This window comes from Aotus nancymaae, unplaced genomic scaffold (genome assembly GCF_030222135.1).
Source record: "Aotus nancymaae isolate 86718 unplaced genomic scaffold, 86718_ANA_hifiasm-v0.15.2.pri h1tg000007l, whole genome shotgun sequence".
Taxonomy (NCBI): domain Eukaryota; kingdom Metazoa; phylum Chordata; class Mammalia; order Primates; family Aotidae; genus Aotus; species Aotus nancymaae.
Genome location: NW_026988418.1, coordinates 64,331,330 through 64,358,733, shown reverse-complemented (window position 1 = coordinate 64,358,733; position 27,404 = coordinate 64,331,330). Strand labels below are relative to the sequence as shown.

The window sequence follows — 27,404 nt, the reverse complement described above, 5'->3', positions numbered from 1 at the left end:
CGGGGAAGAAATAGCCAGCTGAGAGTTTTAAGCTGGGGAGTCATGTGATTAAATTTGCATTTTAGAAGGTTCTCCTCCCTTCTTCCTGGGGACAGAGTGAAGCAACACATTCAAGCTGGTCTTGAAGGAGACTGGGATCCTGTGACACAGGTAAGAGATAAGGACTAATGTAATGTCTATGGGGTTGGAGAGAGGTGGCTTGGTTTGAGAAATATTTAGGCAGAAGCATAATGGACAGGACTTGGTGGTTGATAATAGGTGATGGTGTGGGAGAGATAATAGGTGATGGTGTGGGAGAGAGAGTAGCTTAAGAGGACACTTGGTTTCTCACTCGGGTGGCTGGAAGGCCAGTCAAGCCTTTCCTATCTGGTGGACATGGTGGGAGGAGCAGGCTTGAGTGTGGGGATGCCAGTTCATCAAACTGAATTTGGATATTGCATTTGAGGTGCCTGGGAGAGTGTGGAGCTCAAATGAGAGATCATGTCATCCATATAGACTTGTGAATCTTTGGAACAGACAGATAGTATTAAGGGCCATCAGAATGGGTGAGATAACTAGGAAAATATGAGTTCAGCCATAAGCCTCTCCTCAGCCCCAGTACTTCAAGGACCTGTCAGCATGGCAGCAGCCTGAGTGAGGGGCAGTGGTGATTCCAGCCGAGGAGTGGAGAGTTTTTAATAGCATTCCCTAAAGTGTAGTTACACTGAAAAATTGTTCCCTAAGAGAAACTAGACAGACAGACAGACACACACACACACACACACACACACACCCCCCACACACACACACTGTTCCACGGTCAGATAAGTTTGGGGAAATCTGTATATTATATTCCCTGCTTGGAGAATATTAAGGCCTGACAAGTTCTGTAGTAAAGACATTTTTATCTTTTATTTAACTCAGTTTCCCCCACAAGACAGCCCTGGTTGGAGATTACTCTGGATCTGAATGTCTCAGGGTGAAGCTAGCTTTCCCAGAGGCATGCTTCCAAGCCAGCACCGGGAAGAGTGTCATCTATCTGTTTATTGATTTATTTATCATTTTTTGAGATGGAGTCTCTCTCTGTCTCCCAGGCTGGAGTGCAGTGGTGTGGTCTCGGCTCACTGCAACCTCTACCTCCCAGGTTCAAATGATTCTCCTGCCTCAGCCTCCCACGTAACTGGGATTACAGGCACCTGCCACCGCCCCCAGCTAATTTTTTGTATTTTTAGTAGAGACGAGGTATTACTGTGTTAGCCAGGATGATCTCCTGACCTCATGATCCACCTGCCTCGGCCTCCCAAAGCACTGGGAGTGAGCCACCATAACCGGCCTATCTGTTTATTTATAAGATGAAAACATTGGGCTCAGTGATTGCTTCCAAGTTTTACAGCTAGCTAGTGATACATTTGGGTTGTCACCTACTCCGTTGACCTAATCTAAGAAAATTCCAGTGATGCAGCATAGTGAAACTGGAAACACATTTTTTCAAAATATATTGGTCACAGTGTTTCTCAAACGGCATTCTCTGGGACCTTGAATTTGAATCCTAGCTCTCACATGTCTTATTTGTATGAGCTTGGGCAAATTTTCTAACCTCTTTGAGCCCCCATTTTCTTGTCTATAAATGGGTATGTAACAGTAACTAGTAGTAGTATATTAGATGTTACCATTAATACACTGAGGCTGAGAGGTTGAGATTTGCTCAAGATCTCACAGCTAAAAGAGATAAAGCTGGAAGTGAAACCCAGATCTTTGGCTCCAAATTTGGCATTTCCTCTACTAACCAAATCGTTTCTACCAGTGCCCCCGGGATTATGCCTTCCTGGGGACTATCCCTGATAACACCCTCACATTAAAACCATCTTTTCTGAGCATGGTGGCTCACACCTGTAATCTCAGCACTTTGGGAAGCTGAGGCAGGTGGATCACGAGGTCAGGAGTTCAAGACCAGCCTGACCTCGTGAAACCCTGTCTCTACTAAAAATACAAAAAATAGCTGGGTGTGGTGGCAGGTGCTTGTAATCCCAGCTACTCAGAAGGTTGAGGCAGAGAATTGCTTGAACCCAGGAGGCGGAGGTTGCAGTGAGCTGAGATGGCGCCACTGCACTCCAGTCTGAGTGACAGAGAGATATTCCATCTCAAAAAAAAAAAAAATCATCTTGCTCTTGCTCTTGAGACAGAGAAGTCTGCAAATGGTGTCCAATTAAACGGAAGTCTAGACACTGGCTGAAGCCAGACAGAGGAAGGGTGAGGAGGGGACAGAGAATCTTCAGAAAGACATTCCAAAGTCTCGGTTCTAGAAAATGTTTAGAAATATTGGTTCTTGTGTTCCTCTCCAGTCTGTCTACCTGAATGGGAAACTCTGGTGGTGGGGCCAGGCATACTTATTCTTGAACAAATACACAGTTAATTCTGAGATGCCACATAGATTGAGAAGCACCGTCCTTTTCTAAGCAAAAATCATCGCCAAAGTTACACCAGAACCCATCAGTGCTCACAGATCTGTGCCTGAACCAACTTGGTTTTGAAGTTTTCCTTTGTTTTGCGGAAACTAGTTTAGGGTGAGCTGTGAGAAGAAACTTCTAAAAAGCCACTGGGAAAGCACTAAATCTCCAAGGCTAAGGAGGGCGGACTCAGCTTCACTTCCTCCTTCTCATCTGGGCTTCCTGTCGTCACAGCATGATCATATTTTTTCACCCTTCACTTCTCCTTTTACACAAATAGTACCGGACATCCGTGTTACAGCCTTATCTTGTCCACCTCAAGGATAATCACCAAATTCTGCCTAAAGGACTGAGGAACGGTGCCTGGAAAAGGTAAGGTTGATGACATTTTAACCTGGCTTACTGTCTAATGTGGGGTAAGACATTTTCTTAGGGGTCTCGAATATACCTCTCTAGTAACCACACAATCTCCGGCAACTTCTCTTTCACAAATATTTAGTGCACAAAGTAAAAAGATTGGCGAGATCCTAGTAACATCCCCAAAGGCAATCAGGCAAGAAATACTTTTACTTAATCAGGTTTCTGAATCTCTGAGTCCACGTATTCACGTGCCTTAATTGCTACAGAATTTGAATTTCTCTGTGTAGTAATTCCTGATGCTTGGCGCTTTCTATGTGAGATGACACTGGGGAGATTTCCTAGGTGCTCTGGTCTTCAGAAAATTGGTCTTGTGATTTTAAAGTGAGGAAAGAACCCATAGCCAGAGCTGTCTTTAGAAAGACAGCTAGAAGACGCAGTTCTTTTTCATTTGAGAAATTTTCAAAAGTAAAGTTAGTGACTCCCACTGTGATTCTTCAAAGCCATAAATAGAAAGGTGGCTAAAAATCACAACACCAGGATGTGCTCAGTAACTGTATATTAAAAGTTGAAAGCTAGCACCTCTAAAGGACGCTTAGATTGTTGGCTTCTAAGAAACAGGAAGAGCATTGTGATCTTCAGTGTTTCCCCAAATTATCATTGGTGTACAAAACATGACCATTGATAAATATAACATGAAATCCAAGTATAAAACATTGGTACTGCAATAATTTCCAATCACGTGCTGTAACTCATGACTGAGGTTGCATGGACTCAGCAAAGTGATAGCTAAGCTTTTGTCCTGACTCTCTGTGACCACCATAGGAACTCTATATGAGAGCCTTCTTCTTCCAAGAACCAGTGAGAATTTCATTTGATTATGCCCTGGAGCAGAGAGGAGGAAGTTCTCATCTAAGAATGAGGGTTGAGAACAGGGCAGAGACTCTAGATTTCCAAGACGGGTGGGGACAGGGCAAAGGGCTCTAGATTCCAAAGCACCTCAGAGCTTATTAAGCCTTGAATTAAAAAATAAAACCAGTCTTTTTAATAAATTCACTTAATAATCAAGTGTTAGGTGTCTCCTGAGGCCAGGCACTGTGCTTTGGGAATTGTGGGCGAGGGAGATGAAATGGTAGAATATTTGTCTAGTAAAGAGTCCTACTCTTAAGTACTCCCATAGGAGATAAGAGCTATCATACTATGTGTGTGCTTTGGAAGAAAGCTGAGAAAGAGCAGAATCCTAGCTGCTAGATAAACAAAGAAGTTTTGCTTTTCAATCTTGAGGAGAATCTGTACTATTTTGAAATTGCGGTTGAATGGGAGTAAAGACTGAACTGAAACATGATTTCCTGTAATGTTTCCTGTGTGGGCCAGTTAAGAACATTTAACTTATAAATGAAAAGATTGGGTACCTTTATATTCATGGGGGATGATTCCAAGTCCATCCCTTCACAACTATGGTTACCACCACCTTAGCGACCTCACCTTTGTTCACTGAAAAGAGACACAAACTGGAAAGGACAAAGTCTGTTGGTCCTTGGTTTCTTGTCCCCTCTGACTGACCCCTGACTGAACAGAGGCCCTCAGACTCTGGTTCTCCATTCCCACTGCTACCCCGTGGCCACATGTGGCACAGAGTGCTGGAGATACAGGATAACAGAGATGATTATCATCTGAAAGGAGTTGTAGAGTCTCCTCTAGAGTCATGGATGACAGTCACAACAATAGATAAACACAACACAATGTGCTCTTTTCTATAATAGATGAAGAATGTGCATAAACTGTAGGAGGAGTTAGGAGTGTGGCAAAGACTCCCTGGAGAGGAGACGACTGGTGGGTTCACTTTTATAGAAGTATGGGTTTGCTATGGAGACATTCTAGACTAAGGGTGCTGTATATTCAAATTCACAGAAGTGTGTACCTCCAGGCATGCTAGAAATGAGAGAAAGCAAGTGAGACTGTAGTATAACACACCACGTTTACAGGGCCACAGGAAACGGAAAGCCCTTTCTCCTACTTGGAACCAGAAAGTGGAGGGCAAGATCACTGACCAGACAGGTCCTAGGCCCAGCTCTGGGCAGGGCTATGTCCACTATGTTCATGTTCTCATGACAGAATTGATGGGATGTGGGGTTGAAATGAGGGGGAAGAGGCAGGTTTTTTCCTCCTCAACCTAGATACTCACTTAGATCAGAAGGAAGGGTGGAGCTTCTTTTGAGGTTACAGCTATTCTTTTCAGCTTAACTTCGGTTCCAGGAAGTACTGCATTGATTCAGTTACAGTGGTTTGTTTTGCGTTCCTAGATTAGTCATCCCAGGGCAAATCTTGTACTGAGCAAGCATCCACTGTGTGTAGATCATCCTGGGCCCTAGAGACTGGGCACCTGTCCTCAGGAAGCTCTCAGGACCTAGCGCTGCCACTGAAGCAAAGTAACCCAGAGAAACCAGACAGCTGTGCAGAGCAGGACTCCTGAGTGGCTGTTAGGGCAGAGGAGGGGAGGATTGAGCTGGAGGTTGTGGGGTCAGTTTGGGAAGGCTATCTGAGGTAGGTTTTGGGAAAGAGAAAGATATGCATTTGCAAAGCCAGTGGATGACCAGAGTAAAGGCCAGGGATCTCTATGCTGAGAGTTAGCGGTGAGTACTCTCTATTCATTATCTGTTTCATAAGCACACAGCAGAATTTCTACACAAGCAGAAGTACCAATATATCATAGCTATGACCAATAATTATTGTAAAAGAAAATAAGCCACAAGCATACATTATTGTAATCATCTAAAATGAGAGTGTTATATTTCAAGTATTAGAATATTGGTACTCAAAGCGAAGTTGATTCAAATAAAGTATCTAACTCATAATGAGAGCCCAATAAATGTGAGCTGTTGCAACTGTCCAGTATGCTTACTTTTCAGGAAAAATGACTTGTCCAAAATCATAAAGTTAGCTAATAGTTATTTAGAATGTCTTCTAATTCTGTGGCATGCTTTTTCTTATACATTATACTATAGTCCCTCTTCTTAGAGAATTTTTTATTAAGTAGGTATCATTAGACTGTATTCTTCACTTACTTAAATTCCTAGTTCATTTTAACATAAGCAAACATAAAAATACAACTTAATTGTAAATGTAATTGATCTTAAGCCAATATGCAAACTAAATACTTAACATATATTTAATTTTCCAAACCTTTTTGTTTGGACTTTCCTATTTCAGGAGAACTAGATTGAGGAATAGGGGTAAGAAGTAATTTTAATGCCTCATATCTTTTAAAAGTTATTAAAGTTTACTTGTTAACATAAATTTGAACTTATGACTTACTCTATATCAGGAGCAAATAAAGGTATTCAAGAATTATTTCATGATTTAGTCTTCTTAAAATAACCATTGTAGAATCTCAGTATTTATAACATAGAAGACTTAAATTGTAATGATTTTGAGATCAGAATCCCTTAGATTATTTATTCATTTTTCAACTTTTTAAAAAAATTGACAAAAATTCAGACTTATAGAAAAGTTGAAAAAATAGTATGAAAAATTTCTAAACCCTTTTTACCCAGATTTCCAAAATATTAATATTTTACTTCATTTGTTTATCCTTCTCTGGCTTTCTCATTTGAGAGTGATTAATAACATGATTGAGGCCATTTCCCCTAAATACTTTAGTGCACATTTCTATAAACAAATGCATTCTCTTATATAATCAAAACCAGGAAATGAACATTTATGCAATATTATTAACAATCTGTGGATTTTATTCAGATTCCATCAATTACCCCATTAATATTTTTTATAGCAAAAGGAAATTTCTAGTCATGAATTGCCTTCGACTGTCACTTTTGTCTCCTTTAGTTTGGAACAGTTCCTGAGTTTTTCTTGCCATTGATATTCTTGAAGAGTAAGGTCAGTTCTTTTTTAGAATGTTTCTCCATTTACATTTATCTGATGTTTCCTCATGATTAGATTCAAGTTATTTAAATTTTTGATAAGAATATCAACCAAGTGGCTTTTCTTATCCCACAGAGTCTTGCTTAAGCTGAGCATAGCCAGCCTTCAGACACCATGGACAGGCCTCTAGAAGAGGGACCCTGTATGTAAGGTTCTGCATATTTCTACATAGAATGACAGAGAACCTCTGGTCTCTTGACCCTGTAACAGTGCTGTTGTAGGTGACTGTTCCTGATCTAGGGAGTAAGCTTATTAGAAGAGTCCCTGTCCCACCTTACCTGTTAGTAGTGTCATGCTAAGCTCCCAAATGGGAGCAAGTGAGCCTCCAAGATCATTTGGATTTGTCTTTCTTCACTTTTCTCTCCTTTCTTCTTCCTTATTTCTTTATTCCTCTATAAATCACCAAATCCTCTCCCCTAACAGCAGCCTAGAAGAAACAAATTTTTTGCCAGACTACATTTTTAGGGAGGCACAAGATAACAAACATTGCCTGATAAGTCGATGGTGAGATGAGAGGACACTAATACATGAAAGTTGATGCTTTGGCTTTGCTTTATTTTACTCCTACTTCTTCCTCTGCAACTGCTTATTACTCCTCAAGAGGACGCACAGCCATAACTCTGATGGCACCTCAGCCACTGCTCATAGGAGTTCAAACTGCAGAGGCACAAGCTGAAGAAAGGTGGAAGGTCTTCTGGATGCTCAACACATTGCACCAAATGAGTTGGGAAGTAGGAGGCACAAAACCGGAGTCTGGGATGGCGGAAAGAGCATGGGCTTTGGAGGCTGAAAGACTTTGGGCTTCACCGTGTCTTTGATGATTCTTAGCTAGGTGACCTTGTGCCAGTCCTTGGCTTCTCTGTTTGCAGAATGGGGCCAATGACACCTAAGTTGTAGGGCTGATTTGAGGATTATAAATAAGACATTTATGAGAAAAGCAGCATTTTGTGGGGTTCAGTGAACTATTATGTATCTAAATTTGTTTGAGCAAGAAGGCCTAAATTTGGGAGGCCTCATTGGGAACAGATTTTCCCTCCTATTTAGAACAGCATCAACTTTTTTTGCTAAGGAACAAAGACTGCCACAGGCTCTGTGTAGGAAGGGATAGGGAGCTGTAATTACCTTGCGAATGCTCTTGTATGTAAACTGATACATCTGTGTATAGAACATGTATATGGAGAAGTGTCTGGAAAGACATTTGCCAAAATGTTTATGATGGTTACCTCTGCGAGGTGGAGGTGGGATTTCAGAAGACTTTATGCTTTCTTCTTTGCGCTTTTCTGTATTTTTTAAATGTAGATTTTTTTTTTTAATAGAAAGCATGCTTACATTTGCTTTCTTTTGCTAGATTTTTCAACTTTTCCTAATAGGTTTCAATGGAGTAAGAAATGTGTTCTAATAATATATATTCTCAATCTTAGCTAACAAAGGTGTTTCTCTACCAAACACTGCCATTCACTGAAAGAAAATAGTTTATGCATCTTAAAGAAAGTGGGCTTTCATTTGCCTTTTATTGCTGGGTTTTTAACGTCTTAATAGATTTCAATGGGGAAAGAAACATGTTCTAATAACATATTCTCAATCTTAGCTTACAAAGTTATTTTTCTATCACACACTTTTCTACACTAAAAGGAAATTTTACAGAAACTATACTTACATTTATTTATCTTTTATTACTGAAATTTTCAATTTGTCCTAATAGGTACAAATGGAGAAAGAAACATGTACTTTTCTTTATTGTTTGATTTTTTTTTTTAACATATGACACACGAAACCTCTTTTTAAAAGGTATGAAACAAGCAAGGAATTATTCTGGCCCCATGTGTATTTTTTTCCTAAAAATCTATTAGAAGCTCAGGGTTACCCTTAGGAATGGACTGGTAGGTAAGCTCTGAATTTGATCTTTCAGTGAGTATTCACTGAATAAGGTAGATATGCAGGGAATGAGCCATCCTGGAAATACTATCTCATTTAGCCCTCAGAACAACCTCTGAGGTAAATATTAACACCCCTATTTTAAAGATGAGAAGATAGTGAAAGACAGGTTAAGCAAGTTGCCCAAGGTCACACTTCTGATGATAAGTGGTAGTACCAGAATTCAAAACTAGACCTGTCTGATTCCAAAGCTACTGTTTATCAAACTGTGTTCCATGGAATACTATGTTCTTTGAGCTGTTAATAAGTAATCTTACACATAAAAATATGTTTGTAGTTATATATTTTCCACTTAGAGACTCATAGTGCACATTAGCATGTAACAAGTTTCTCAGAAGTCATTTTAAAAAAGTTGTATTTTTATTACTTAATCTCATTTACTTCCAAAACTGTTTAACCATAGAGTCCTCTCATTCCCATTTTTTCCTTTATGCTGTTTTTTCCTTATTTTGGCTTTTGTTTGAGGAGCACTTGTTAATATCTCATAAGCATAATAGTCTGTGTAGCACCAAAGCCGTCTTATTGTGGCTCCAGACTGGTCTGTAACATTGATCAGATAAGGCTGAAGATCAAGAACTGATAGAGGTTCTTTTTTTTTTTAACTTAAAAATTTTTTTTTAATAGAGAAGGGGTCTCGCTATGTTGTTCAGTTCAGGCTGGTCTTAAACCCCTAGGCTCAAGGTATCCTCCCACTCAAGCTCCCAAAGTGCTGGAATTTTTACAGGTGTGAGCCACCAAGCCTGTCCTGAGAGAAGTTCTTGAAGCCTCTTATCAACCTTAACCACTTCTAAGCTTGACTAAATTCAAGAGTAGATTAGATGGTGCTGTTAGTACAGGTAAAAAAAAAAAAAAAAAAAAAAAAAGACAGGGATAGAATTAGAAATCGACAGGTCTACCATTGGAGGAAATAAACTGTAAAGTTGATCCCTAACCTCCATGTTGAATTGTGGAAGGTAGCCAAGGTTAAGCGCAATTTGGTCATGGAGGTTTCCTGGAAACTGATGTTGGTGGCTTTTTGCATAGAACCATGAGTCATGGGGGTGCGAGTCATGGACTTTGACTGTGGGAGGGGTGTCAGTTTCTCCAGATGGTGGCTGGAAAGGGTGGGAGGCTTAATCGCTGCCCAGTAACAGAGAATAAGGGGAAGGGAAAATGGAGTAGTATTCTCTCTGGGTTTATAAATAAACAGGGGCCCTTATGGCATGTGGCAAAAGTAGTGACAATCTTCACCAGGTGGGAAGATTTTCTTACTCAATTTGGTATGAGTCTGGGGAGGTAGAAAGTGGGAGAGGAAGGAAGAAGAGGTTCTTCTTCCTGTCTGCGAAGGAAAGAATCAGTGGGAATGTCCCTAAGTTTGTGGGCACCTAGCCAGCTGGTGCTCTGTGGACAATCAGGTTACACTGCCTGAACTTACTGTCATAGGATAGTGCTCCCTCTCTACTCCCTCCTGCCCTCCCTTACCTTCATCCTCAGACAATCATTGATCTGCTTTCTGTTGCTATAGTTTTAATTTTCTAAAATGTTATATAACTGGAATTATACAAAATGTACTCTTTTTTATATACCTTCTTTCACTCACCATGATTATTTTTACATTCACCTATGCTGTAGAGTGTAATAATAGTTCATTCCTTTTAATTGCTAAGTAGTTTTCATTGTACAATTATAGCACTATTTATTTATATATTCACCATTTTAGCCATCCTAGGAGACGTGGAGTAGTATCTTACCATGGTTTTAATTTGCATTTCCCTACTGACTAATGAAGTACAGAATTTTTTTCATGTGCTTATTTGCCACCCATTTAGTATCTTCTTTGGTGAAGTGTCTGTTCTGATATTTTGCCCATTTTAAAAATTGGATTGTTTATTTTCTTACCATTGAGTTTCAATAGTCGTTTTTGTACTCTGGATACATGCCTTTTAATCCCTGTGTGATTTGGAAATATTTTTTCCTTCTATGCCTTGTCTTTTCATTCTCTTAACAGTGCCCTTTGAAGAGCAGAAGTTTTTAATTTTGAAGAAGTCCAATTTATCAACTTATTGTAGTTTTGGTGTCTTATCTAAGAACTCTTTGCATAACCAAGGTTGCAAATATTTTCTCCTATTTTTCCTTCTGGAGTATTATAGTTTTGGATTTTATCTTTAGATCTACAACTCATTACTAGTTATGTTTTCATATGGAGAGGGGTATAAATGCAAGTTCATTTTTTGCATATTAATAGACAATTGCTCCAGCACCATTTGTTGAAAAAAGTATTCTTCATTCTCTAATGTATTACTTTTGTATTTTTTTGAAAATCAATTGTTCATATACATATGGCCTCCCTATTCTGTTCTCCTGATGTGTTTATTTAACATCAGTGCTGTGCTGTCTTTACTGTTGTATCTTTATAGAAAGTAGGTTGTGTTCGTACCCCAATTTTGTTCTTTATCACACTCATTTTTACTATTTTAAATCCTTTGCATTTCCAAATGAATTTTGAATTAATTGCTTGAAGTCTACAAATAATTCTGCTCTAATATTGATTGGAATTACAATCTATAGATAAACTTGGAAGAATTGACATCTTAAAAATATTGTTTCCTGCTAGATGGATGTGGTATATCTCTCTATTATTTGCATCTTTTCATTTTCTTTCAGCAATGTTCATTTTTAAGTTTTCAGTATACAATTCTTTCACAACTTTTGTCAGATTTATGTCTGAGTATTTAATATGTGATGCCGTTGTAAATTATACTTAAAAAAATACTTGATTTCTAAAGATTACTAGTGTATAGAATGCTATTTCTTTTTGTAGATTGAATCTTGTTTCTAGAAACCTTGCTACACTCACTTGTTAGTTCTGGTAGGTTTTTTTTGTAGATTTATTCAGATTTTCTACAAAGACATTCATGATATCTGTGAACAAAGGCAATTTTACTTTTTTTCTTTCCAATTGGGATGCCATTCTTTTCATATTTGATTTGCACTGCCTAGAAACTCCAGTACAATGCCAAATAGACTAGTTAAGAGTAAAGAAACTTATTTTCCTCCTTATATAAGGGTAAGGCATTTGGTCTTATACCATTAAGTATGATGTTCTTAATTCTATGTTCTTCACAAATGCCTTTTATAAGTTTGCATAAGTGTCCTTCTATTCCTAGTTTGCTAAGAGTTTTTATCAGAAATAGATGTTGAATTTTGTCAAATGAATTTCCTGCATCTATTGAGATGATAATTTGTTTTCTCTTTCAGTTTGTTAATATGATTAAATACTTTTTCAATGTTAAAATAACCTTGCATTCCTGAGATTAACCCCATTTGTTCATAATTTTTTACCATTTTTCTACATTGTTAGATTTTTTTTTACTAAAATCTTGTTTATAATTTTCATATCTATGTTTCTAAGGAATATTGGTCTGTGGTTTTATTTCTTGTAATAACTTTCAGCTTTTAGTATCTGAAAATTCTGGCCTCACAGGATAAGCTGGAGAGTATACCTTCCTTTTCTATTTTCTGGAAGATATGTTATAGAATCAGTATTATTTCTGCCTTACATGTTTAGTAGAAATCATCAATAAGACATCTGGACTAGCAGTTTTCTTTATGGGAAGATTTTTAAACTCCAAATTCAGTGTCTTATTAGAGATAGGATTATTCATGTAATCTATTTCTAGAGTGAGATTTGGTAATTTACGCCTTTCAGTGAATTTATTCATTTAATCTAAGTTATACTGGCATCAAGTCACTTATTATATTTACTTGTCCTTTTCGTATCTATAGAATTTGTAGTGTTGTTCTCTCATTCTTCATACTGATAATTTTTGTCCTCTATTTTCAAATTGATTATCTGTATGTAAGTTTGCCAATGTTACCAGTTTTCGAAAAGAGCCAACTTTTGGTTTTGTTTTCTTTATTGTTTTTCTGTTTAATTGCTTTCAGTTTTTATCTTCATTATTGTCCTCCTTCTGCTTATTTTGGGTTTAATTTGTTAGACTTTTTCTAGTTTCTCAAAATGCAATCTGAACTTATTAATTTGAGACCATTCTCCTCTCAGCTATAGACATTTAGCACTATAAATTTGCCCAAGAATATTGCTTTAGTGATATCCAGATATTTTCAACATGTTTTTAAAGTTTTTCTTAATTCCAAATTCTAATTTTCTCTTTGATTTCTTCTTTGATCTATGAGCTATTTGGAAGTATGTTATTTAGTTTCCCAATTTGAGGAGATTTTCTGTTATTGATTTCTAGTTCAATTCCTGTTAAAGTCATTGAAACTTGGATTTTGGTCCAGAATGGTCTATCTTGGCAATGTTTCATGTAACCTTGAAAAAAAATGTATATTCTGCTGTAGTAGGGTGGAGTGTTCCATCACACTCAGTTAGTTTAAGTTAATTGATGCTGATGTTCAAATATTTACTGCTTTTCTGTCTACTGATTCCATCAATTATTGAGAGAAGCATATTGAAACATTCAAGTATAACCATATACTTGTCTATTTCTTCTTTTGGTTCTGTTGATTTCCACCTCATAAATTTTGACTAGGTACAAAAACACTTAGGATTTTTATGTTCTTTGGCTCAGTCAGTCCCTTTATGATTATAATCTTCTTTATCCTTGATAATTTTTTTCTGTAGTATTGTTTGTTTTAGTCTAATATAGACACTCCAGCCTTTTTTTCCCTTTTTATTAGTGTTTGTATGGTATATCTTTTTCCATCCTTTTACTTTAAAATGTATTAGCTTTTTTAGATTTGAAATGCATTTTTTGTAGGCAATATAACTGGGTCTTTGTTTTTTTAATCCATCTATTTATTCCTGCCTCATATGTTAAGTATTCAGATATTGATATGGTTGGGATTTTAGCATATTTGTTTTTTATTTGTCTCATTTTTCTTTGTTCTTTATTTTTTCCCATTTGTTGTTCCCCTTTTTCTCTTTTTCTGGCTTCCTTTGATTAATCTAGTAGTTTTATGATTTTTATCTTCAAGTGAGATTACCACTTCAGATATAAGAAGCTCATAATAGTATACTTCCATTTCTTCCTTCCCAGCCTCTACGCTATTATTATCATAAATTTTACTTTTACATTTATTATTAATGCAATTCAATATTCTTATTATCTTTGTTTTAGCAGTTCAGCATCTTTTAAAAAGATTTAAGACCAGGTGCAGTGGCTCATGCCTGTAATCCCAGCATTTTCAGGAAGCTGAGACAGGCAGATCACCTGGGGTCAGGAGTTCGAGACCATCCTGGTCAACATGGTAAAACCACATCTCTACTAAAAATACAAAAAATTAGCTGGGCATGGTGGTGCATGCCTGTAATCCCAGCTACTCAAGAGACTGAGGCATGAGAATTGCTTGAAACTGGGAGGCAGAGATTTCAGTGAACTGAGATCACACCAGTGCGCTCCAACCTGGGCGACAGAGCAAGACTCTGTCTCAAAAAAAATAAAAATAAAAATAAATTAAAGAGATTTAAATGACAAGAGAATAGTATTGTATATTTATTCCTGTAGTCACCATTTCTGGTGCTCTTTGTTCCTTTGTGTAAATCTGTAATTCCACCTGGTCTCAATTTCTTCTACTTAGAGGATTGCCATTAACATGTCTTGAAGTATGGATCTACTGGTGAGGAATTCTTTCACCTTTTGTATAACTTAAAGTCCTTTTTTTTTAAAGTTAGTAAAATATATTTTTGTTGGGTATAGAGTTTTAGGATGACAATTTTTTTTTCTTTAGTATTTTAAATGTGTTGCTCCACTGTCTTCTGGCTTGCCTGTTTTCTAATAAAAAGTCTGCTCTTATCCTTACAATTGCTCCTCATTACCTAACATGTCTTTTTTTCTCCTGGCTGTTTTAAGATTTTCTTTTCATCGCTGTTTTTTTAGTACTTTGATTATAAAGTACCTCAGTAGAGCTTTCTTCACGTTCCTTTTGCTTGGAGTTCATTAAGCTATTGAGCTTCTTGGTTCTATAGGTATATTATTTTCATCAAATTTAGGATTTTATAGTCATTATTTCTTCAACTATTTTTCTACCCCTTTTCTCTCCTCAATTTTAGAGACTCCAATGACATGTATATTAAGCCACCTGAAATTATTTCTCAACTCATGATGCTCTGTTCACTTAAAAACTATTTTATTTTCTGGCCAGGCATGGTGGCTCACACCTGTAATCCCAGCACTTTGGCAGGCCAAGGTGGGTGGATCACTTGAGGTCAGGTGTACAAGACCAGCCTGGCCAACGTGGTGAAACCCTGTCTCTACTAAAAGTACAAAAACTAGCTGGGTGTGGTGGCACACACCTGTGGTCCCATCTACTCAGGAGGCTGAGGCAGGAGAATTGCTTGAACCCAGGAGATGGAGGCTGCAGTGGGTCAAGATCGCGCCACTGCACTCCAGCCTGGGCAATACAGTGAGACTCCATCTCAAAAAAAAAAAAAAAAGAAAAATTATTTTCTGTCTGTATTTCTTTTGGGATACTTTTTCTTTCTGTCTTCAAACTTGCTAGTTTTTTTCTTCAGCAATATCTACTCTGCCATTAATCCAATCCAATGTATTTTTCACATCACGCATTGTAGTTTCATCTTTAGAAGTTTGATTTGAGGTTTTTTAAAAACTATTTTCCATGTCTCTATTTATTTTTTTGAAAATATAATATCTAACTTAATGGTTTTACTAACTAATCTAACATCTAGGTTGGTTTTCACCTGTTGCCATGTTATAGGTTGTACTTTATTGCTTCTTGCATGCCTGATACTTTGAGTGAATCTATGTGTAAATTTTACTTTTTTGGGTGCTAGATATTTGGTATTCCTATAAATCTTATTGAGCTTTGTTTTAGGATGCCCTTAAGTTACTTGGAAAGTGTTTAATATTTTGGGGTCTTACTCTTAAGATTTGTTGGGTAGAACAGTGTTCAGTCTAGAGCTATCTGTTCCCTATTACTGAGGCAAGATCCTTCTGTGTACTCTATCTTGTGAATCATGGAGTTTTCCAGTTTGACTGGTGGGAATATGCACCGGTGCTGTGTGAATGCCAGGCACTGCTCAGATGGCACTTATCCTTGGGTAGTTTTTTTATACGCATGTGTAATCAGGACTCAGCTAAATTCTTAATGGACACTTTGGTAGACTGAATAATAGGACCCCAAATATGTCCATGCACCTCACAGGGCAACGATGACTTTGAAGCTGTGATTAAATTAAACATCTTGAGTTGGGGTGATTATCCTGGATTAGCCAGGTGTTTCTTATCTAATCATATGGGCCCTCGTAAGAATGAAGCAGGAGGTAAGAGTGGAAAGCAGCAGATGTGATGACAAGAGCAAGAGGTTGCATGATGCAAGAAAGGAGACATGGAATGCAGGTGACTTTAGAAGCTGACAAAGACAAGGAAACAGATTTTCTCCCTGAGCCTTCAGAAGAAATGCAACCTAGCCAACAACTTGAATGTATACTTTTGACCTTCAGAACTGTAAAAGAATAAATTTGCGTTGCCTCAAGCCACAAAGTTTGTGGCAATGTTTTAGCAGCAATAGGAAACTGATGCAAGCATCTGCTGCAGAGCTCTGGGGTTTGCTCTCTGTGCAGCTTTCTTTTGTACCTTGCTGTGTCCTGTAAACCCGAGCTGCCTTGGTTTCCTCAGAATCTCAGCTCTGCCTCCTTAACCCAGGGAGTCTGCTAGGTTCCCCATCTCTGCTCCATGGTCTGGAAACTGTCAGTGAATAAAAGCTGAGGCAATCACAGGATGCACACCATTTATTTCCCATCTCTCATGGGTCCACTTCCTTCATTGTCTTACATTCAGTGTTTTGCAGACCATTATTTTATAATCTACATTTTTTAGCTGTTTCAGGTGAGGGGGTAAATCTGGTCCCTGTTAATTGATTGGCCAGAGGCACATTTCCCAAATATGTGATTATATATATTTTTGTTTTTTGCTTTGAGACAGAGTCTCACTCTGTCACTCAAGCTGGAGTGCAGTGGCATGATCTCAGCTCACTGCAATCTCTGCCTCTCCGGTTCAAGAGATTCTCATGCCACCGCCTCCCGAGTATCTGGGATTACAGGTGTGCACCACCATGCCCAACTAATTTTCATATTTTTAGTAGAGACGGAGTTTCACTATGTTGGCCAGGCTGGTCTCGAACTCCTGACCTCAGGTGATCCACCTGCCTCAACCTCCCAAAGTACTGGGATTACAGGTGTGAGCCACCACACCCAGCCATGACTTTATATTTTTACATTAAGAAAAGGAAAATGAAAAAGGTGAAATGAATTTTAATAACATTTTAGTTATCTCAATATGTAGAAAATATTATAACTTAAAAATATAATCAATATTGAAAAATTACTAATATAATCCTTTTTGTACTAAGTGTATATTTTACGCTTATAGCATTATAGTAATTCAGACTAGCCTGATTCTAAGTGCTCAAAGATGCAGCACAGCTCTAGGGTACAATGAATCATGAGAGTTCGTATTTAGCTGCTCAAGGGGACTACATTCATTTGAACATTTTAGCTTTAATGTCATCTTCCTCATGAAATTTTCCTTGATCAATCCAGGTGAAAATCTTTGAGTTTTCATGGCATTTATTACTGTTCTTTGGGACTTGACATATTTTATCTTTTATTACTTGATATGGCTTATGCAAAGGGTAACAAGAGGGATTCTCAAGAATTTGGAAATGAGGACTGGCAGATGTTACATTCTAAAAGTTAAATTAATTCTAGATAAAAAATAAAAAATTCTAGATAAAATCAATAAGATTATTTATTCGTATGTCTTACTCTATGAGCTATTTTGTCAGTATGATGCTGATAAAGGGCTGGGAAGCACTCAAATTCATCATTCACTCCTGATAAGCAGAGTAGTTCTCTAAGACTAAATAGTCATGGGTTCAATTTATTGAGCACTGGTCTTGCTGTATGCCAATCTCTGTGATAAGATCATTTAATCTTCACATTCACCCTGTGAGGGATAAGTACTGCCCCACTTTGCATAGGAAGGAATTGTGGCTATGACTAAGTTGGTGTCCAATTCTCACATAGCTGTTTCGTGCACATGTAAGAGGTGACTTCAAGTTTGACCTCAAAGCCTGGGTAGTAAATCATCACACCTTTTTTTTTTTTTTTTTTTACTTCTGATGCATATTCAATTGCATTTATAATCTAATTAATTTTATTTTAATTCATTGAAGTAATGATGTAGATATAAGCATAACCCCAAAAAGTAAGACAAGAAGAAAAGGAGAAAAAAGCACAAAGTAAAAGAAAAGGGTATGAGATGGATATAAGTACTTGGTGGAAATTCACTTTACTGTGGAAGAGAAGTGGCTCATCAGGCTTATCTACAGCCTCGATGAACTGTTCCCTCAAGACTATGTGATTTCCAGGTACCTTGGAACTAACTGCAAAGAAGATACTATGGATTGCACAAGTGACCCACGGACTAGAAAAGGCAAAATTTTAATGGAAAAAATCACTACCTCAACATTCTGCTTTATATATCAGTCCTATGCACAGTTTTAAAATATGAATCACTTTATAGAATGTCACTACCTCTGACAAAAAATTCTGGGCCAGGCGCAGTGGCCCATGCCTCTAGTCCCAGCACTTTGGGAGGCCAAGGCAAACAGATCACTTGAGGTCAGGAGTTTGAGACCAGTCTGGTCAACATGGTGAAACTTCATTTCTACTAAAAATTCAAAAATTAGATGGGCATGGTGGTGCATGCCTTTAGCCCCAGCTACTTGGGAGGCTGAGGTGTGAAGATCACTTAAGCCTGGGAGGTGAAGGTTGGAGTGAACCGAGATTGTGCCACTGGACTCCAGCCTGGGTGGCAGATTGAGACCCTGTCAAAAAAAAAAAAGAAGGAAAGGAAGAAGAGAGGAAGGAAGGAAGGAAGGAAGGAAGGAAAAAGGGAGGGAAGGAAGGAAGTGAGGGAGGGAAGGAAGGAGGAAAAGAGGGAAGGAAGAAAGGAGGGAGGGAAGGAAGGAAGGGAAGGAGGAAAGGGAAGGAGGGAGGGAAGGAGGGAAGGAAAGGAGGGAGGGAAAGGGGAGGAAGGAGGGAAGGAAAAAAGGGAGGGAAAGAAGGAAAGGAAGGAGGGAAGGAAAGGAGGGAGGAAGGGAAGGAAGGAAGGAAGGAACAAGAAAGGAAGGAAGGAAAAGAAAAAAAGTAAAGTCAAAATTTTGTATCTGGATTTCTAGAATTGAGGACCAGACACTGGACATTGATGTCCTCACTAAGAAAATGATAATCTAGTTGAAAAAAAATTAAGCTTACATTGCTCTTTTTTTGCTTCCTCATTGCATATTTGTTGGCTTGTTTTATCTCTGCTGTAAGCTTTTTTTTTTTTCCTTTTGTGGAGAACAGGATCTCACTATATTGCCCAGTCAGGTCTCAAACTCCTGGGTTCAAGCTATCCTCCCACCTCTGCCTCCCTAAGAGCTGGGATTACAGGCGTAAGCCACAGTGCCTGGCTATCTCTGTTGTAAGATTGTTATCTTCTGAAGCATAGCTACAGCTTAGTCATGGTTGCATCTTCCACAACATCTAAAGCAGAAAACATTATAAATGTTTCTGCAATAAAATAATAAATGAGTCGTGGCTATGTTCCCCCCACTTTCATGTGGAGAAGTTTAATGATCAAATGTAGTGTGTACATGAATCACAGAGTACTTAAGAAACTGGCTGATGAAGCTGTTGGCTTTCTTGATGGCTGACTGACCAGTCCATCCCTGACTTCAAGGGCTTGAGTAAGTGCCCAGGCACTAGTCACTAATGCTGCAGGTAGAGCTAAAGCACTGGCCTGGTCTTTGTCATTGTGACTCATCGCCTTGGAAAAAAAGTGAATGTCTAAGATGAGCCAGTTGACATTTCAGTTCAGAAACTAGGAGAGCAGAGAGTTTGGAGAAACTTTCCAGAGGAGAACCATAGCTCAAACCCAAGGTAATGCTAGAGATCCCTGAACATTTGTGCACACTGATCTCTGGTGCTACCTTACAGAGCCAGGTAACTTACTTTCTTCTTCCTTATTCCTTAGGGCAAGAATATCACAGCATGGGCATGAGTAGCTTGAAACTGCTGAAGTATGTCCTGTTTTTCTTCAACTTGCTCTTTTGGGTAAGTGTGTCTCTTTTGAGCATGGTTAAGTTCACCTTTCCCCAGCTAAGTTCTCCTCTCTCCTCTACTGAAGAGGCTGGTGTTAGGTAATATGCATGCATGTTTGGGTCATGTCCAGCGCAATCATCCTAGAAACAAAAGAATAATAATTTTTCCCCTCTTCCTGCCACAGAATAAACCTGCAAAATTGAAAGGTACTAGTGCAGTTATTAATGGAGGTGCTGCTTCTTTCTGAGGGCTTTAGTTTACTACCACTCACAGCTAACATATATAGCTGAGAAACCTGAGACTGTGTGCTCTGGGTATTGAGTGCCTCTGTTTTTCTTGTCTTTGTTTCTAGATTACTTGAAACAACAAGTGACTGAAAGGAAAGTCACCCTTTCTGGGGAGGTTTCACTGTACAAAATCCAGCAATTGAATTTCAGATATAGGATGGGTTGGTACTCATGTATATATGAGAAGATTTTTATAAGTTTGGCTTCTCTAGTTTTCTGCCTAGCAAGATGAGCTTCCGCAAGCAGGGCATCTTCTCTACATGGTCATGGTTTCCACAGGGAAAGTCATGTGTGAGCAATTGAAAAGATAAGGAGCACAGAGTGAGACCTATATATGGTGAAGATATTGTGTGGCTCACAGAAGTGATCTTTCCTTGGTTTCTGGAAATGGGTAGGAAGAGTTGTGAGTAGGTCTCCACATGAAAAAGCTGGGATTGCCTCTCCAATGTGCACATAGAAAAGTTCAGTAAAGAAATTGTTCATCAGACTCTTGATTGAACCAATTAAAAATAAAGTGATTCTGGTCTCAAGGAAGTGAGAATAGGAGGACACATCCAAGAACCACATTTTGCTTCAGGATGTTGTGGATTCTTCCTTTCAGATCTGTGGCTGCTGCCTTTTGGGCTTTGGGATCTACCTGCTGGTCCACAACAACTTCGGAGTGCTCTTCCATAACCTCCCCTCCCTCACGCTGGGCAATGTGTTCGTCATCGTGGGCTCCATTATCATGGTAGTTGCCTTCCTGGGCTGCATGGGCTCTATCAAGGAAAACAAGTGCCTGCTTATGTCGGTGAGTCCTTACAGCAGATGTGGTGTCCAAGTTGGGGAGATGGTGCCTAACTCCCAGGCAAGATGTTTCCTGGTAGATCACTTATAGGCACAGAGAGATCATAGGAGAATGCGATTAGTACCTCAGATCAGCCAAGTCTGTCCAGACCAACAGTATATTATGTATAACTAGGGTCCCAAGGACAGGTGAGAGAGGACATTGCTATCCTCCCTGGTAGCCATTTTATACTGCTAATAATGACCTTTGCCATTATTATAATTCCCCTTCAGAGCATTTTATTTTTTCTTTATTTCTGGATGAAATCAGATGTCATCTATCTTCCAAAATCCTCCTCATGCTACCTATAATTATGTACTTTCAGGATCTGACTCGAGAGTCACTGATTGATGGAAAAATACTTTCCAGACTCTTTCTTTCCCAAATGGCAGAGGATGCTTTCTTAGCTCATATCTGCACAAGATACTCCGTAGAGAGACCCAGTTTAGGTGAGGGCTCTGGCTGCAGCCACTGAGCTCTAAGCAGAGTGCCTGCAGAGCACTGAGCTCTGCATTTCTCTTGTGTTCCCCAAACAGAGCTTGGTGTAACAGTGCCCCTCTACCAATCGGTGTGGGTTTCTAATCACCTTGGTTCTTTCTTAAGTCATCTGGTTAATCTTTTTTTCCATTATGGGTTAACTCTTAAACTGAAGCTAAGAGAAGGAATAAAAAAAAAAAGTTCCTCTTCTCAGATAGTTCTCAGACTAATGGCAGAGATGGAAGATAATAGACATGGGGTAAATGGTTTAAGCAGTCAAAATTAATGTTGGGGTAAAAAAGGTGAAGGAGAAGGAATAAGTGAAAATGTTTTCTGTTGCGTGTTATTAGCATAAAGAGAGTAAGGATCTAAAGCTGGAAACAAATATGAGTTAGACTCATGGCTAGAGTCCTTCTTTCCCCCTACTGTACAGGGCTCCTTTTAGCCACTACCAGCAGTCCTCCAGGCAGAAGTATCCCTGATCTTGTAGAAAGGACCAGGCTCCAGATGATTTAGTTTACTGACCTTTTGCTTAACTGCTTCAATAGGCAGATGTCAAAATTGCTTAACTTATTCAACAGATGGTGTTGTGTATGTATCATGCGTATAGTGCTCTGATAGGCACAGCAGATAGGAGAGAACAAAGAAGACAGTTGATCTGCCCCCTAGAGTCTAACTGTAGAAAAAGAACACATATTTCCACAAAACAAAAGAAGGCTTACCATGGCCTAAGGAGGCAGAACAGGAACGTCTCGCACGTGTGCAAATGCCCCTGGATGCTCCCAGGGCTGAGTGGGAGTGGGAGAATAGGGATCAGTGTATGAGAATGTCTCTGCTTTGTCCCAGTTCTTCATCTTGCTGCTGATTATCCTCCTTGCTGAGGTGATCTTGGCCATCCTGCTCTTTGTATATGAACAGAAGGTAAGTTATAAAGAGCACAGCTTATTGTCTTAATACTGAAAGTGGGGAGTATGCAGTGGAGAAGTTGGTACAAAATAAGTCTGATAATAGAGATAGAAATTAAGTGGAAGGATAGAGGAAAGAGAGAGCAATAGTCATTGGGGGGAGAAAAAATTTTTATGAAAGAGATTGTACCTGAGTGGTGTCTTGAGGGATGCCTGGAAGGAGCAGTAAAACATGTGTATCTTCCTCTGCTTGCTTTCCTCTGTGTATTTGGCAGGAGAGAATGTCTGCCTCAGTGCCTAAGGATAGCCCTAGCTTTAATTGCCTCTTTTTCTCTCTTGTAAAGTCAGAGCTCTGGAAGGAAGCAAGCCTACTAAATACTTCATCCTTCAATGCCCCCTCACGTTCAGGATGTTTGCCCATAGATAAATACCCTGTCCTCACCCTTAGTTCTGAGGAGACCACTTGGAAGGGAAGAGCAAGTAGAACCACTAACCTATACTGGAAATTCCTTAGTTCTTGAACTCACCTGCTTTTTACCATGTCTCCTCTACTGGAATGTGCCTGCCCAGCTGAATGAGTACGTGGCTCAGGGTCTGACTGACAGCATCGACCGTTACCACTTGGACAATAGCACCAAGGCAGCGTGGGATTCCATCCAGTCATTTGTGAGTAAAGGTGGAATCCTCTTCAGATCAGCCCAGACTTTATTTTCAAGCCTAAGTCCCTGGGGGCTAGTTCCTTTTTCTGGAAGTTTCAGAATCTAAGGTCCACATCCCTGAAGTCCAGAATAATGCCTTGGCTATCACAGACAGGAAAGCCCAGGAATTAGTCTGATTAGTACAAAGTTATCTACATTTCTCTCTTTCATCCTTTTCTAATGTGAATAGGTGCATTATCTAAGTTCTACTAGGATGTGAAGAAGACTCAAACACAGCAAACTGGATTAGTTTATGTATTTTCCAAAATTTTACTGAAAACAGTATTGTATAATACAAGAAATTGCCACTGAATTCTTGAGTTGCCTAAATCAGGCTTGTTACCTAACCTACCAACACCCCATTCCTCATGTGCCATTTCTACCCACAAACATGGATATGGATATATACAGCATATACAAGCTCTGTGTTCTTGACTTGATGTGTTGGGAGATAAAGATGGAGCCTTGCACCAGTATAATCTATCTTGTCTCAAAACAATACCACTATGACCACATGGCAGCTTAGTACAGAGTAGAAGAAACGGCACAGGAATTAGAGCCTTGAGACCAGAATTGGGTGGCCTTGGGGAAGTCACTTAACTTCTTTAGATTTCCAATTCTTTATTTTTTAATTCAGCTTAGAAAACTTTTTATTATATAATTTTTAGAAATACACAAAAGTAAAGAGAAAAATAGAAAAATGAATCTCCCAACTCTTCAATAGTTAACATTTTGCCAGTGTCATCTCATCTAATTCCCTATACTTTTTTCTAGAATATGTTAAATACTAGACAATATATCATTTCACCCACTAAATATAAAAGAACTTCTTTTTAATACACCTAAAATTTAAAATTTTTAATTGACTTATTCAAATCAAGATCTTAACAAAGCATATGTGTTTATATTTGAATGACATGCCTCTCTATTTATTTTTTAACCTATAGTACCCCTCTTTGTTCTTGCTCTTTGTGGAAAGAAATTTGGTTATTTGTTCTACAGACTTCACTCTCTAGATCTGACTAGTTGCTTCCTCAAGTATTTTGGTATCAGGGAGTCTCTGGCTCCCATAAGCCTCATCTTAGAAGTTTGATGGGTTTTTGTTTTGTGATAAGATTGCCATAGCTATCACTTCCTATTGTATCATGTAAGCATGTACATATGTCTGATGTTAGTGATCTTAAGACTTAAGCTCTTGGTGGGTCCAAGGGTAGTCAGCCTAATCCCTCCATTATGCAGTCCCTGGGTGCCTTATTCTGGATCTATAAAATGTGACTAGATTAAGCACAGGGGTCTCTACTCCACAGGGGTCTTATGTGAATGAAATGGTATAACAGATTGGAAAGCACTTTGTTTCAAGGAGCCCATAGTAAACAGGCCAATTCTGGACTTCCGCTATAGAGTCAGATCTGAAGGGCCACACTTTCCTCTAAGGTCCACGGCTTTTTTTTCACTGTTGACTTTCTAACCATCATTGTTTTGGGGGTTTGGCTTTTAGCTTCAGTGTTGTGGTATAAATGGCACACGTGATTGGACCGGTGGCCCACCAGCATCATGCCCTTCAGATCCAAAAGTGGAGGTAATTTTGTTGGCAATGTTTCTGTTATTGATATCTTGGTTTAAATGTTTAAATACCTTGGAAACTGTGGTCATAGAGGACCTAGACCTTCTATCCAGAAACAGGGCACCTTTAATAAAAGAGAGGCCAGGGCAACAACCTCGGGTAATTAGAAAAATCAGAACATAGGAACAGACTCATTTACACTCGAGACTGTGATTGATCTTGCTACACTAGACTATTACATTAGAGGGGAATCGTTTGTGTGAAAGTGAAAGAGGGTTGTGTCTAGATATTTCTTAAGCAAGAAGTAGGTCTCCTTATGGTTAAAAGTGAAATTTATAGGATCGAGATAGAAAAGTTTCTTCCTCTCCCTCTTTCTCTTGGAGATGGCAGAATTCAGCCCCTTAGGGAAATGAAGCATAAGTGAATGAGTAAGGAGTTGAGGGAGAGAGAGTTGGTGGAACTGCTGAAACAACCTGTCTAATTAATTGGGACATCCAGAACAGGCTCTGAGAAGAAACCAAAACTATCTTCCAACTAGACCAAATCTCTGAGGTCTTGTCTCCTCATGTTACCTGCCCCTGAAGGTGTCTGGAAATCTCTAGAATTTTTCAGGTTTGTGGAGAAAGACTAGGACACCCACTGACCAACAGCTGCCCTGGTGCTTGGTAGGGCTATAATGGATTTATTAACTGTTGAAGCAGAAAGTGAAATGCAAACCAATTTTAGGATTGCATGCCCTATATTCCCATTTGTTAATCTCAGGTCAGCACTGAGTGTTCAAAGACAATAGGACATCAGTTGCTGACCTGCCTCTTAGAAGTTAGTTTAACTCAGTGGGTAAGGATCTAGGACTTCTATATTAGGTACCACTGTAACGATAACAGCAGCAGAAAAGTCTCTAGTTTAATATTTCCCACTTTATGCCTGTTTCTTCATTCATGCAAAGAAAATGAAAATGTGATACCTAAGTATCTTTGTATTATGAAAAGTAAAATGCAAACCACTGTATCTTCCAAATAATCCTATTGATATGGCAGAATTATAGAATAGTATCATTTGTAACTGAAATTTTTTCTAGGGTTGCTATGCGAAAGCCAAACTGTGGTTTCACTCCAATTTCCTGTATATTGGAATCATTACCATCTGTGTATGTGTGATTGAGGTAAGACCTTAACCACAGGGTTATTGTGAGGATTACATGAGTTAAGTCAGGTGAGGTTTCAGAATAGTACCAGGTACACAGTATGTACACAATAAATGTTAGCTATTTTTACTAGCATCTGAGTTCCACCAACCAAGTAGCAAATAATGTGATGAAAAATTTGGTTCAAGGTATATAGAAATTGTGCTGTAAGAACATCTCTCTGGTCAATTTATTCCTCAGAGATATGAGTGATTCACATGATTCACAGTCAAACAAAAGGCCACCAAGCAGAATCCCACTTTGATTCCTCCCTCAGCTGGTCTGGAAAAGATGAATTGATAAGAATTTTATTTGAAAAACTGATCTTGCATGCTAAGCGGTTGATGATGAAAATTATAATCAATTCTCTCTGTTTCTGTGCTCAGTTTGACAAGTGATGGGTAAATTGAAGGTAGTTGTTTGTCATTTTTAATAAAAAAAGATTAAAATAATGTGATATTTCTAACATTTTTTCTACCCAAGTGTTGGGTATATCATAGATTAGTTAAAATTCAATCAGGAAGCTGAGATAAAATGATTTTCCTCTGCTTGAAAACGAAGGAGGCACAGAGCATGGAGAGAGATAACTCATCGCACAGTGTTCAGTGAGCAGAATATGATGACCCTAGCAGCAGGGCTTCTGTGACTTCCTCAGAAGACAAAACGTGGTCCAATACTTTACAGTCTATTATCTTGTCATCACTGACCCCATTTCTGTCTCCACTGCTATTCTTTAACTAAAGGAGAGCACTCCTGAGAGAGACTTAAAAGTAGTGGTGGGAAGGGTGGTTTCAGTGTGATGGAAACATTGTTTTTCTCGGAGGCCAATCCTAGGAGTTGTGAAGAAAATGACTTTTCTTATGAAGACTTCATATTTTCCCAACTCTTTTCACAGGTGTTGGGGATGTCTTTTGCACTTACCCTGAACTGCCAGATTGATAAAACCAGCCAGAGCCTAGGGCTATGATCTGCAATTGCCCTGTATTGGAGAGACTTGTTTCATCTCTGGAAACGCAAAACCATTTATAGCATGAAGCCCTAAATGATCTCCTGCTGGATTGTCCTCCTCCCATCCTGTCCCTTTTTAGGTCCCTGTCTTATAAAATCAGAGAAGAGGGCGTTGGCCAGGCACATCCCATCTCAGGCAGCAAGACAATCTTTCATCCACTGATGGCAGCAGCCATGTCTTTCAAATTGGCGAGACTAGTATCTGAGCATTTTTTAGACATGGGAGGCAAAGAGAAACTGGAACTAGTAGCCCAAGGTCAAAGGGTGAATGAAGGACATGAATTTTTGCATCTTCCCATTGTCCAATTAGTCTCCAGCCTCTAAATCATGCCCAGTCTTCTCCCCAAAGTCAAGGAAGAGACAAGTTGAAGAGAGTTCTGGGGCCAGGCTCACTGGACCACCATCATCAAAACTCTCTGTTTCTGTTTGACTGAGAGCTGTGGCTACAGGAATTATCTTGCCCTTTCTCCAAAGGGCAAGATCTCATTTCAATTTCTTTAATAGAGGGCCTTATTGATGTTTTCTAAGTCTTTCCAGAAAAAAAAAAAACTATCCAGTGATTTATATCCTGACTTCAACCAGTCACTTAGCTGATAATTACAGTAAGACTTCTGGTATTATCTCTCTATCACATAAGATTTTATTAATGTACTATTTTACTTTTCAATAAATAAAACAGCTTATTATCTCAA

General features: G+C 38.8%; 1 protein-coding gene across 4 annotated transcripts; it reads left to right on the top strand.

The window, feature by feature from the left end:
• The first annotated feature begins 98 nt into the window (after positions 1 to 98).
• Positions 99 to 27,404, top strand: CD53 (CD53 molecule). 4 transcript variants are annotated; one of them, XM_012468120.3, is made up of 9 exons: positions 99 to 150; positions 2,707 to 2,798; positions 19,697 to 19,776; positions 20,653 to 20,841; positions 22,201 to 22,275; positions 22,830 to 22,925; positions 24,456 to 24,536; positions 25,600 to 25,683; positions 26,600 to 27,404. In XM_012468120.3, exons 3-9 carry the CDS (start codon positions 19,714 to 19,716, stop codon positions 26,669 to 26,671), a joined length of 660 nt encoding a protein of 219 aa, XP_012323543.1. In that variant the 5' UTR covers positions 99 to 150; positions 2,707 to 2,798; positions 19,697 to 19,713; the 3' UTR covers positions 26,672 to 27,404. The 4 variants fall into 4 exon arrangements, with proteins under 4 accessions (XP_012323543.1, XP_012323542.1, XP_012323539.1 ...); XM_064372725.1 differs by lacking the exon at positions 99 to 150 and having other exon boundaries at positions 2,642 to 2,798; XM_012468119.3 differs by lacking the exons at positions 99 to 150; positions 25,600 to 25,683; positions 26,600 to 27,404 and adding an exon at positions 6,630 to 6,680 and having other exon boundaries at positions 2,633 to 2,798; positions 24,456 to 25,592.

Coding starts and splice junctions, on each gene's coding strand:
- CD53 (XM_012468119.3), top strand. CDS start 19,714: ATGGGCATGAGTAGCTTGAAACTGCTGAAGTATGTCCTGTTTTTCTTC. Junction 19,777..20,652: donor TCTTCAACTTGCTCTTTTGG/GTAAGTGTGTCT, acceptor TCTTCCTTTCAG/ATCTGTGGCTGCTGCCTTTT. Junction 22,276..22,829: donor TCTTTGTATATGAACAGAAG/GTAAGTTATAAA, acceptor GTGCCTGCCCAG/CTGAATGAGTACGTGGCTCA.